Genomic DNA, 13,281 nt, shown 5'->3' on the forward strand with positions numbered 1-13,281 from the left:
TCGTCTATGTAATGAGAAAGGTTTCTTTAATACTGGCTACTGATCATTGATAGTTTTTGTTACTTTAGTTGTTTAGCCTCTTGATAATATTTTGTTGTTTTCATATCTTCAAATTTGCAATTTTCGTTAGATCTTACATCTAGTGGATGTTCTCATTCGAATAGTCACAAATTCAGGTCATCAAGTTTCTTGAGTAAAACTTAGATTACTTTTCTGCTTTTGAGCTGATAAACATAAACTATAGGCCAAATTTTAGGACCATATTATAAAGTAAAACAAAATGAAATTATATGGCGAATATAGTTACCATTGCTTCCACATCCAAACAACCCAAAAAAAAAAATGACAGCGAAGATGCATACCAGAACCTTGCCCACAGTTTCAATCAAACAAAATGAAATTATGGGCCAGGATGGTTTGGGTGGGGGAGAGAGAGAGTTAGAGAGAGAGAGAGAGAGGGTGCATCAATGGACTGTTTTGAGCGATTGGTTTGGGTAGGGGAGAGAGAGTTAGAGAGAGAGAGGGTGCGTCAATGGCTTGTTTTGGGCGACTGGTTTGGGTGGGGGAAAGAGAGAGTGCACCAATGGCCTATTTTTGGGGACTGGTTTGGGCGGGGGAGAGAGAGTAAGAGAGAGATAGAGGGTGCGTCAATGGCCAGTTTTGGGCGATTGGTTTGGGTGGGGGGAGAGAGAGAGTAAGAGAGAGATAGAGGGTGCGTCAATGGCCAGTTTTGGGCGATTGGTTTGGGTGGGGGGAGAGAGTGTTAGAGAGAGATAAAGGGTGCACCAATGGAGGAGGGAGATGTTTTGGTTGAAGAGAGTGCAAAGAGGCCAGATGTGGAAAGGTGATTGGTTTGGGTGGGGAAAAGAGAGATAGAGGGTGTGTCAATAAAGACGGTAAATGTTTTGGTTGGAGAGAGATTGCAAAGAGGCCAGGTAGAAAGTCGTGGTTTGGGTGGGGAAGAGAGAGTGTTAGAGAGAAATATAAGGTGCTTGAAGAGAGAGTGCCGAGAGGCCAGGTGGAAAGGCAATTATTTTGGGTGGGAGAGAGAGAGTTAGAGAGAGATAGAGGATGCTTGGAGAGAGAATGATGGGAGGCCAGGTGCTTGGAGAGAGAATGCTGGGAGGCCAGGTGGAAAGGCAATTATTTTGGGTGGGGGAGAGAGAGAGTTAAAGAGAGATAGAGGATGGAAACATTTTAGAGTGAGAGGGGAACATTGAGATGGCATTAATTTCCAATCTCACGTACTTTGCTAAATATTCCCTCACGGCGGTGAACGAGCCTGACATGGCATTAATTGCCCTGGGGCGCATACGTGTTTTTATGCTAACCCAAGCGATTGCGCATCCTGTCGTTGAAAAAACGCCTAGATAATCTAGGCTATTGACGCATTCATTCCTTGTATGCGAGATGGTGTAGCAAATCTTTTTCTATATATATATATATATATATATATATATATATATGTTAGTATTCTTGGTTTGAAATTTTCTTAAGTGTATTTCAAAACAACTTTGGTTTCATTGTTTTTTTCGTAAATTGCTTATGTAGAGAGAGAGAAATGTGAGTTTGAGTCCTACATTGAAGAGGAGAGAGTTTTGTTGAGCTGTATTTAATAGTACCCATTCCTATGCAATATACTTTAAGTACCAAGGAGAGATAAGGTGCATGTGCGAAGCAAGTGAAGCGTTCAACAAGCACACACATGGCGCAAGTGCACTTAGCTATTGATGAAATGTAGGTGAAAGGAGGCTGTAACAGTAGCCATCACGTGATTTAAGGAGCTGCATGTAACTTGTTTTTGCTGGTGGTGCATGTAACCACTGCTACAGTCCACCTTGTGGCTCTATATAAATAGGTCAATTAGCCATACAAGATACACTTTTTCAGTCGTTGCATTTTTCTCGATAGACCATTAACTGTAATTCTAGCAAGCAAACTAGCGAGGTAAACACTCTCTCTCTCTACTTGATTTTATCTCTTTTTCCGATAATGAATTGCCCTTCTTATCCACAATAAATACTCTATCGAAAGGAAGAAAATATCGCCTTGAAATAATGTTCCTGCATGCATGAAAACAATATGAAAACACCATTTTCTGCCCCCATTTCACCAAACCAAACTCCAACAAAGTAATGGTCCTATTGGACCCTCCCCCACCTATGTGTATAGGACCCCAAAGTACTACCATTAAAGTTGGCACGGATCTCTAGAAAAGTTCTCACATAGGTGTAGGACTTGACTTTTTTATAGCTTCGTGCATGTTTTGGTGTCCTACACACCCATGGGTAGAGGAGGGTCCTATAGGATCATTTATCATATATATATATATATATATATATATATATATATATATATATATATATATATATATATATATATATATATATATATATATATATATAAAATTCTTTCCAATGCCTATAGGTGAAAATGAATAGTGATTCCACCTACCCTCATCACCATCCAAATTTCATCGTGCGGACATAATTGTCCTGTAATATTTTATTTTTTATTTATTTTAAACAAATCAAAATAACCTAAAATTTGGAGGGTATATACATCTTACTGAGACACATTTAATAAAAATATAAAAAAAAGTATCTGTGAAACAAAATTTACCAAAATACCCCTGAAACTTTGTTGGGGTATTTTAGTCAATATTTTTCATATAAAATGTTTTTTTTATATTTTTTGAAGACTCCTCTATTTTTGATGAATACACACTCAAAATTTTAGGTCATTTTTATTTGTAAAAAAAAAAAAATGAAATACTACCGGACAATCGTGACTGCGCAATGAACTTTGGATGGTGATGGGGGTAGGCAAAATCACTCCATTTGCGCCTATAGGCGTTGCATAGTATATATATATATATATATATATATATATATATATATATATATATATATATATATATATATATATATATATATATATATATATATATATATATATATATGCGATGACGTTTGAATGGTAATGAGAGTATGTGAAATCACTATTCATTTTCGCCTATATGCGTTTTGTAGTATCTTCCATAAATAAATAAATAAATAAATATATATATATATATATATATATATATATATATATATATATATATATATATATATATATATATATATATAGAAAATTACGCTAATATCTGTTATAATATGCCACCTTTTAGTTTCCATTATTACGAGGATATCTGTTTTGTCCCTTTCATAACGAAATTCATTTAAAAAGATGATTTTACCCTTTTATCAGATGTTTAATAACTGAGTTAAAACACATTTCGATTGTTCAACGACCAAAATTAGAGTTTTCGGGTGTAAAAAACCAAAATTAAAGTTTTCGGTTGTGGAACAACTAAAAATCCAGTTTTGATTGTTGAACAACTGAAATTAAACGGGGTTTGTTTTAAAAATCCGAAACTGTTTCTTGCGTTGCACAGGTCGAAGAAATTCTCAGTCCTTGCAATTTTCACTCTCTCTTACCTTTCTCACAATCACAATAGCTATTTAGATCTGGATAGAAGTATTTTGACAGATCATTACTGCAGTTGACGCATTTTGAGGGCATTTTGCGGATTTCAAATTTGTAGTGAAGGTATGTATAATCTGATTTCTTGATCGATTTTTAGAACTTAGCATTGTATAAGATTGTGATTTAGGATTTCACACTTGAGTAGAAGCAGTTGATATAGGGTCTAATTGATGGAATTTACATATCTATAAATATCCATAAATGACAACTTCAAATTTATAAATTTTGGGTTATTGAGAACTTCAAATTTTGGGGTTTTATTAGAACTTGAAATCAATAACTTAGTATAGTTAAATGTGTTGTTGTGCCAATGCCTTTGTATTTGAAAGTGTATAACTTATTGAAATGCGTAATATAATAAAATTGCTTTCTATTTATTTTGAATGTCTTTGAATCTTTGACCGATTAGTGCCTTATTTTGATTTTTAGGGGTTATTTCTATTATTTTTTAAGCTTTTGGATGTTGTTTGTTTCATTTTATGTGGGTTTGTGTTTTGTTACTATATGTAAATGAGTCCATCTGTAAATTGAAATCTATAGCTTAATACAGCACCCTCTGTTATCATTGAAAATGTATGACTTGTGCTATATTGGATTTGTAATTTCAAATTTAGTAGCTTAATACAGATTTTTGGATGTTACTCTGTGTTGTTGGATGTTGTTGTTTGTATTTTGTTATAAATAACATTTGAGTTATAATAAAAGCAAAAAATAGGTGTCTTTATTTCTTGCCCTTTTAACCAATCTTTTAGTTGTATGAAATGGAGTTATAATGAATGGGTGTGGGTTTTGTAACTCAAAATTTCTTATAGCAGATATTTTGAATACGTACAGAGATGGTATAGAACACTCTTTTGGTTATCATATAAGAACAAAAGTTTTGCCTTCTATACTTCATGCCCATTCCATTGTTAGTGATATATGATTTACTGATATATGGACTACATACTAGTTGCAGATGTGTTAGTAACTCCATTTATAGTTCGATATGTAAATTTATTATCGCATTCTTGTCTTAGAGTAGCATTGTACATGCAAATGCATGATGTAATTTTAATATGCATAATGAGTTATTGGTGTCTCGATTTCAGTGAATATGAGTCATGTCCATCCAGAGGGGGGATACCCTAGAGGTCCTCAGGAACCTAGCTAGTTACAGCTTCATCTAGAACATTCATCATATTTCATATGGGAAGGACATGTATATGAATATATTCATCTGCTCTTTCCATTAGTTTGTTGTTTTTCAATAAATTGTAGTTTGTTTCAATTGCTTATGGGAAGTACATGTGTATATATATTGTGACTTGTATGCATTTTATTTATTATATTTCAGGAGAAACAATAAATTAGAATCGATGAGAAGATATTTCAATTGAACAATTGACATCTAACCGATGAGCAAGTTCAATTAGTGAACGCGTTTGAGTTGGGTGCTCTGTCTATCATTCGACCAGGTCGAAATAATCATCCTTTGGTTGCTGCCAATGCAAAGAGGTAATGCTCAGAGACCAATTCCTTCTATTACAACGTTCAAATTAGTGAGATGACACCAACTTTATTTGATGTGTACGAGATTTTAGGATTGGCTATGGATGGTGAGCCTGTTACATGCCGTGCTATTAGTGACCTCCACGAGTTCATAGAAAACAATTTGGGTATATTTCCCACTGAAGGCAACTTGACAATCATAAAACATTCACGGTTGAAGGCTAATTTTAGAGAATTGCCACTTGATGCAACCCCTGTGGAAGTAGTTATATATACTCGCGTTTATCTACTCTTCCTCATCAGCATTACCATTTTCGTTGATGCATCAGTTGCAACAGTCCCAACAAGGTACTTGCAGTTCTTTGAAGATATTGAGCAAGCTAGCAGATTTGTAGGGGGTATTGTAATCCTCGCATATTTATATCGTTCCCTTAGAAAAGCTTTTACTTTCAAGCGAAGGTATTTTAGTGGTTCTGCCACTCTTATGCAAGTAAATTTAATTTTTGTATAGATATAAGCATAATATTTTAGACTACTTAGAATTTTTTTTTTTAACTTATCATATTTTGATATAGTACAGTGCTGGTCTTATGAGCATATTATGCATATGAGACCCATACCGTATAATATATCTCCAAATATGCTAAGGGCAAAACGATTGGAGCCACCCAACAATTATTATTGCAATCCACATAATTTGATGCCTCCCATTAGCCATGAATTAGATAACCTCCAACCGAATGAGGTCAGTTTGTATTTTGATATTCATTACTTTCAATTATATTATAGTATTTGTAATTTTTTTATTGACTGATTGTCACATGTGCAATTATACTTCATATAACAGGTAATATGGAATTTGTACTTCAAGCCTACTGAAGCCATTTCTGATGACAAGCATATGACATTCCAAACTGCAATGTGCATAACGACTCTTATCTTTGATGATATTGTCGAGCCATACATGCCAGATCATGTTTGCCACCAATTTGGAGCTAAACAGGGCATTCCAAGAAGATCACAGACAAGATATAGTGGGTAAGAGTAGTTGGACTACTGTTGAAGACTTGGCTCCATCCACACAAGCTGCAGTTGAAGAGCGTAGAAGACATAGCACGAGAAAGAAGCAGTATCAACCCAAGAGAAGGCATCATCCATAATTGTATTTTTTTGCAATGTAATGGTCATAAAGGACAATGTAATGGTCATTGAATACATTTGTATTGTTTCGAAGGGAAGCTGTAAATGACTCTATTTTTTTGGAAATTCTTTCAAGTTTGATGTGCTCTCTCTCTCTCTCTCTCGATATATATATATATATATATATATATATATATATATATATATATATATATATATATATATATATATATATAATGTAAAGGTGTATATTGGAAATGGTTACACCAATGTCCCCACTTATTTAAACATTTTAAAATTAAAAAAACAATTTGTTGAACAATAGAAATTGTGAGTGCGAATTCCAGAAGGTCCCTGGATTTTCGCAGTCAACATTTCAGTTGTTGAACAATGAAAATCACAATTGCGAATTCCAGAAGCTCCTTGGATTTTCGCATTCAACAATAGAAAAACCGAAATTGGAAGAATTTCGATTGTTGAACAACCGAAATTGTGACTGTGAATTTCAGAAGGTCCCTAGATTTTCGCAATCAATAATTCGGTTGTTGAACAACCAAAATTGGAAGAAGTTTGGTTGTTGAACGACTGAAATCACTATTGTAATTTCCTTCAATGTACCAAAATTGTACATTGAGGGAATTGCATTATGGTTACTATTAAATCTTGATTTCTTCGTCCATTGCTTGCTGTAAATCTTATATTGTGGTAGTTTTCATTGAATCAGCCTTTTGTTTCAATGCTCTTTTATGTTCTATTGGAACTATATACACCACACCTTGAGTATGTGTAGTTTTTCTTGAAACTACATTACCTTGTAATCGATTTCCAGAGTTTTCGATTGCCTGAATTTCCAAAGCATTCTAAGGAGTTTTAAACATCATATTAGTAGGATTTCCTTCATATTAAAGGTCAAATAATACCTTGTGTTTCCATGCTCTACAATATGTAGTGCAGATTGAATCTCCTACGTCTACATCTCGATTTCTATGGACCTTCTTTGGCCGAATTTTTTGAGCATATTACTAAGTTTTATACATCAGATTCAGATCAACACCTAAATCACTCAATTCACACTAACTCCAAGTACAACACAAGATTGACGTTACCTAAATCACTCATTTCATTAATTCATCAAATTGTTAATTCCGTACAAAAACACAAGATTGATAACAAATAATTCACTCTATAGGTTCGCTTCATATCCTCCTATTATGACCCACTGCGCTGCATCGTTTGCACTTCATAGGCTTAGTGATGGGCTGTTCAGTCTCAGATCTTTTTCAATGCTTTTTCGGTCTACCGGGAAGGTGTGTCGTCCTTGGTGGCAACACTGTCCGGTTGAACATACCTATCAACTCAATATCATCTGGGATAGGCTCAAAGGGAGTTTGAAATGTCATTTTAAATGTTTCCACTTTGAAATATTGAAGGCAATATGTAACGGGATCCTAATGTATATGGTTAATAGCTGCAATCGTATGAGTATACGGTATGCCACTGAGTTGCCATTTTCTACAATTGCATGTCCAATGAGTTAAATCGACAGCGTACTTCTTCCCAAGATAGTGGATCTCAAGCTGTGTATCCATGATGGATATAACTGTGTGAAAAAATCTAGCCTTCATCTTTCGTAAGTCCAGTAATTCTTGGGCTTTTGTTACTTGCAAGCCATTATAACTATTACCTAACTCCCTCTTTTCTTCAAACCTGATCATCAACTGTTCCCTTATTTCTTCATACATTGTAATAATTGGCTTCTCTCAAGCCAACATTATCCAAGCATTGAATGACTCAGCTATATTAGAGGTAAGATGTATGTATCTTGTCCCTGAAAAATAGGCATTTGCCCAATATTTGGGAGGGATACTCTTAATCCACTCATATGCTTCTAGCACACTATATGTCAAACATAATATTTTCAAATCCATTAACGGTCGTTTTATACGCAGCCTTCCAAAACAACATCAGCAATACTTCGGTGTTTGATGACTTATTCAAAAAGTCCTTGAAGTTCTCTCCCATATGTCGCATGTAGAATGCTGGAAAACACGTGGGAAAATATTTTTCTATTGCTTCTGACAGGCTTTTCGATCGATCTGATATAATGGTTAAGGAAAGCAGATTATAAAACTCATTTATAGCTCACTCATTATACTTAAGAACCAATACCAACTCTAGTAGTTCTCCTTCTCAGCCACTGCAAATGGCAATGGAAAGAGCCCATTATTTGTATCTATAGAAATGACGCACAATAATATGCCTTGACACTGTCCTTTTAAGAATGTCCCATCAATACCAATCAGTGGCCTGCATCCATTAACAAAATCCATGATGCATGGATGATAAGCAATGAATAGTCGTTTGAACCTGCGTTTATCTTTGTCAATGTGAACTTCAATTCGGAGGTTGGTTCTTTGAAGCTTCTTCGCATACAAGGGGAGGTCATAGTATTGTTGTTCAAGTGATCCATTTATCATCTCTCTAGTAACCTCTTTTCCCCTTCTAGCTTGCATGTAGGAAAGCCTGACACCGTAGTCACGTAGGACATCCTTTACTATGTCTTTAGCTTTAATTTTTGGCTGGTCAATAAAGCGGGCTTTAATTTTTTTACCACCCAATCACTACGAGCTAGTGGCTGATGGACCCTCCCCATTGGACCACTACAGGTGTGCTCCTTAACCATAGATTTCACTTCGAAGTATGTCGTACTGCCAACTCGTAAGCACTGCACTTGCCATGTACATCCCTCTACCTTACAACTTGCCAACATCTGTCCCAATTCACTTTTGTCAAACTTCTTAACAAAATTATTGTGGATAGCAAAATCAACAAGATGATGCCGATATTAATTGACACTTTCAAAATATTGCCCTTTATTCAATTGAACCTTGTTACCAACTCCTCTACATGCACTCTCTAATGGTTCAATATCCTCCATATAATGCTATGGTACAAGCTTAGGGTTAGGCGCCACTTGAATGTTTTGATCTTGATTACGTAAAGTGTTACGCCGACTGTTGACAAAAGATAGTGTAAGATGAAGCAACAATTTCTATACATAAAAGAATAAAACAAAGCAAATTACAGATGAAAAAGTAAATTGTATATATACCTATTTCTTGAAGATGGACCATCACCAATAGATTTCCATTCTGGCTCCATTGTAGAGTCAATATATACAATAATTTTCGAAGATTTTCCTCTCAAGATAAAAGATACATCTACATCTTCACTTACATCAATCAAATCAAGCCCACTAGAAAGACTTGTGTTGTGTACATAATCGCTAATTTGTTTGGATCACACATTATGAAATTACCAAAATGACTTTTAGTTCCTCCGAAGAACTATTTCCATTATAATTCGTATCCATCAGTTTTCCCCCTTTGTAAAAGATATGACCGTCATCCGCATTCATCTCAAATGATCCCCCATATCAGAATACCAGTTGCACTCTTTCAGTAACCATCGTCAATGCTACTGTAATAAATGAATAACAAAATTTGTGTTGCAATAAATTGATACAATAACGAATACAAAAGTTTTGGATATTTCTAACTACTTTAGGGTTCATAAAATGTGAGTATTACATAACAAATTAAAATAGTATACTACTATAAAAAGACCAATAATCAACAAACATCAAAAACAACAAATACTCAAACAAACATCAAATAAACAACAAATATTAACACAAACTAACAAGTTGAACAAAAGAATACAAAAGTTTTGGATATTTCTAACTACTTTAGGGTTCATAAAATGTGAGTATTACATAACAAATTAAAATAGTATACTACTATAAAAAGACGAATAATCAACAAACATCAAAAACAACAAATACTCAAACAAACATCAAATAAACAACAAATATTAACACAAACTAACAAGTTGAACAATATTTAGCCAAAACAATAAATACAATGTATCAACATAATACAAACAAGAAATATTTAAACAAACAAGAAATAACCATACAAAGAAACAACCTCAACAATATTTTAACAAATATTATTTATTAATCAACAATATATAAAAATTACAAATATAAAAATATAATATTGTATTAAATGTGACAAAATTAACAAAAAATAATCAACAACAACAACATAAGGCAAGAGTAAGAACGACAACAATCACGACCGTGAGCCAATCTCGTGGGATACTGTTTTGGGGGAAAGTTAAAAGCACATGATCCACATATGATTCTGTATTTAGCTTGTTTTCTGCCAACATTATATATATAAAAAAAATTTCTTACGCTAAAACACTGGAAATATTGTAGCGAATATTTTCAGTTAAAAAAAAACCGAACTCAACAAAATTTCGGTTGTTGAAAAACCGAAAATTTGTAAATATATATATATATATATATATATATATATATATATATATATATATATATATATATGTATATATTGTTGGAGTTTGGTTCGGTGAAATGGAGGCAGAAAATGGTACGATTTCAAAAAATTAGATATCGAATTCTTGTTGTCTTCATGCACACATGAGCGCTATCTCAAGATAATATTTGCTCCCATTCGATAGAGTATCTATTGTGCATAAGAAAGACAATTCATCATCGGTAAAAGAGATAAAATCAAGTAGAGAGAGAAAGAGTTTACCCCACTGGTTTGGTTACTGGAATTACAGATAATGGTCTATTGAGCAAAATGCAACGACTAAAAAAGTGTATCTCGTATGGGAAACTGGCCACTTTATATAGAGCCACAAGGTGGACTGTAGCGGTGCTTACATGCAACACCAACAAATACAAGTTATATGCAGCTCCTTAAATCATGTCATGGCAGCTATTACAACCTCATTTTTGCTTCCATTTCATCAAGGGCTAACTGCACCATAAATTGCCCTTGTGCCATGCGCGTGCATGTCGCACGCTTCACGTGCTTCGCACATGCACCTTTTTTCTCCTTTGTACTTAAAGTATATACATAGGAATGCGTACTCTTAAATACAGCTCAACAAACTCTCTCCTCGTCAATGTGGGACTCAAATTCACATTTTTTTCTCTACAAAAGAAATTTAGGAAAAAACAATAAAACCAAAGTTGTTTTGAATACACTTAATAATTTTTCAAACCAAAATATATATGTATATATCTATAAGAAAAAGCTTCGGTGAGCCGGCTTGCCTACCCACTTCGCATGAGCCCAACGGTGATTATGGATGGTGAGAAAATATACAGCAACGATTAAAACCTAGTGGGTTTTGAAAAAAATTAGGCACCTTCTCTCTCTCTCTCTCTAAGTAACTGTGAAAGCCTACTCTCTCTCTTTCCTGTCATTCTCCCTACAACTCCCCTATGACCCGACAAAGAACTCAAAAACCTAAGCCCCGTGAAGCCAACCTCACTGCAAGCAGCCGCCTCGCCTTCCTCCGAATTCTTCTGGTGTGAAGAATAAGAAGAAGAACCCATTTGGGCCAATAGAGAGACAAAGCTATTACCAGACATTGTCAAGGAAAACCTCCAAGAAAGAGAAGTCATTTTCGTTGGCATCAGCCGATGGTTCGGAGACACATAGGAGATCTTTTTCTGGCGCCATTAAAACCCATTTGAGCTCTGAAACTCATAGGCATGCTCCTCCTCCTCATTCTCTCTCACAGGCATGCCATTAAAATTGGGGGTTTCAGCTTTTGGGCGATTCTTGTTGCTTATTTGCTTTCTTCCTCATGTATAAGGATTGTATGCTCTGAATTCGATTTGTGTTCAGCAAAAAATTGGATGTTTCGGTTTTTGGGTGATTCTTATTACTTATTTTTTTTCTTCCTCACATATAAGGATTGTATGCTCTGAATTCGATTTGTGTTCAGCAAAATATTAGGGGTTTCGGTTTTTGGGTGATTCTTATTGCTTATTTGGATGTAGATATATTGTAAGCTCTGAATTCAATTTTCTCAGCAAGTATTTGGGGGGTTTGGGTTTGGGTTTTGGGTGATTCTTATTGCTTTGATTTCGATATAGATATATTGTTAGCTTTGAATTCGATTTTTTTAGCAAAACTTTGGGGTTTTCTGTTTTTGGGTGATTCTTATTGTTCTGATTTCCATTAATTTGATTGTGTTATTGTTGGTCCAAGATTTTTCTTGCTGAGCTTATTTTGATGTAGATATATTGTGAAAGATTTAAGTGCTTAGAACTTGGTGTTTGTTAGGGTACGTGAAAATACTGATTGGGTTATCTCCAAACCAGCATTCAGTTTTGTGTGATTTTCTTACTTTTCGTAAAAAGGAACTTTTTTTTCCCTTGTATTTTGAGAGGTGGAATCTACGATGAAATAAACTCTGTTGTGTGTCCTTTTGCAATGGTAAGCCACCACTTTTTCCCTCATTTGGTATTATACTTATGTAGTTTGGCAGATCAGAGTAATGGAAATGCATTTCTTTGTTGGATGGTTCTTATGAGGATTTTTAATTTTTTTTTTTTTGAAATATGTTAATTTGATTTCTAATATTTGAGATAAGCCTGGGTTTTTAAGACCTGAAAATTTTTTTTTAATGCTTATCTACTTCTTGAAGGTCATTTCCTGCATTTGGTATTGTACTTATGTAGTATGGCATATCAGAGCATTGGAAATGCATTTGTTTGTTGCATGGTGCATTTTAGGATTTCAATTTTTTTTTTTTTTTTGAAATGTGTGAACTTGATTTCTAATATTTCAGAACTACTACTTGTGTCAATTGGTGAATGTTGTTCTCATGTTCTGGGGGCAATTTTGTGAATTTTCCTCTATTATAAATGTTGTTATATACTAATTGGGAAAGTGTGTAATGCGGTACACATGCTTATTTAATTTCCATCCATGTGTTTTTGGAATTTGTTGGAAGGGTTGTAGAGTTGAAGTTTCTTAGTCACTTGCAGTGTTTCAATTTGTTTAATATATAATTGGGAAGGAGCTCATCTTTTTCAACCTTTAATATTTCAGAGTTCATTGCTTAATAGGATTTTCTGAAGATGTGCTCCTCTTGTTGTCAGGGGAGGATGTTGCCTTTGCTTTGTTGTATCGATCGTTAATACCAACCATGGTATGGTATTTTCCTCTGAAATGTTTTAATTATTTGAAGATGGATTACACCGTTGGGCTTGTGATGTTAGAGTTT

At 34.4% G+C, this 13,281-nt stretch overlaps 2 protein-coding genes across 2 annotated transcripts; one reads left to right on the forward strand and one right to left on the reverse strand.

Moving 5' to 3' along the window:
• The first annotated feature begins 5,077 nt into the window (after positions 1-5,077).
• On the forward strand, positions 5,078-6,064 carry LOC18425916 (protein MAIN-LIKE 1). The gene is made up of 3 exons (XM_088874692.1): positions 5,078-5,512; positions 5,603-5,767; positions 5,870-6,064. Exons 1-3 carry the CDS (start codon positions 5,078-5,080, stop codon positions 6,062-6,064), a joined length of 795 nt encoding a protein of 264 aa, XP_088730818.1.
• Positions 6,065-8,336: 2,272 nt separating this feature from the next.
• LOC148781028 (uncharacterized) lies at positions 8,337-11,726 on the reverse strand. Its single transcript, XM_088874693.1, has 2 exons — positions 11,629-11,726; positions 8,337-8,685 (listed from the first exon to the last, which is right to left on the reverse strand). The coding sequence occupies exons 1-2, from the start codon at positions 11,724-11,726 to the stop codon at positions 8,337-8,339; spliced, it is 447 nt and encodes a 148-aa protein (XP_088730819.1).
• Positions 11,727-13,281: the final 1,555 nt, after the last annotated feature.

Source organism: Amborella trichopoda, chromosome 8 (assembly GCF_054954075.1).
Source record: "Amborella trichopoda isolate Santa Cruz 75 chromosome 8, AtrichopodaSantaCruz75HAP2 v2.0, whole genome shotgun sequence".
In the NCBI taxonomy this organism is placed as follows: Eukaryota; Viridiplantae; Streptophyta; class Magnoliopsida; order Amborellales; family Amborellaceae; genus Amborella; species Amborella trichopoda.

Coding starts and splice junctions, on each gene's coding strand:
- LOC18425916 (XM_088874692.1), top strand. CDS start 5,078: ATGACACCAACTTTATTTGATGTGTACGAGATTTTAGGATTGGCTATG. Junction 5,513..5,602: donor GTTCTGCCACTCTTATGCAA/GTAAATTTAATT, acceptor GATATAGTACAG/TGCTGGTCTTATGAGCATAT. Junction 5,768..5,869: donor ATAACCTCCAACCGAATGAG/GTCAGTTTGTAT, acceptor TTCATATAACAG/GTAATATGGAATTTGTACTT.
- LOC148781028 (XM_088874693.1), bottom strand. CDS start 11,726: ATGGCGCCAGAAAAAGATCTCCTATGTGTCTCCGAACCATCGGCTGAT. Junction 8,686..11,628: donor GTTTTCCTTGACAATGTCTG/GTAATAGCTTTG, acceptor CTACGGTGTCAG/GCTTTCCTACATGCAAGCTA.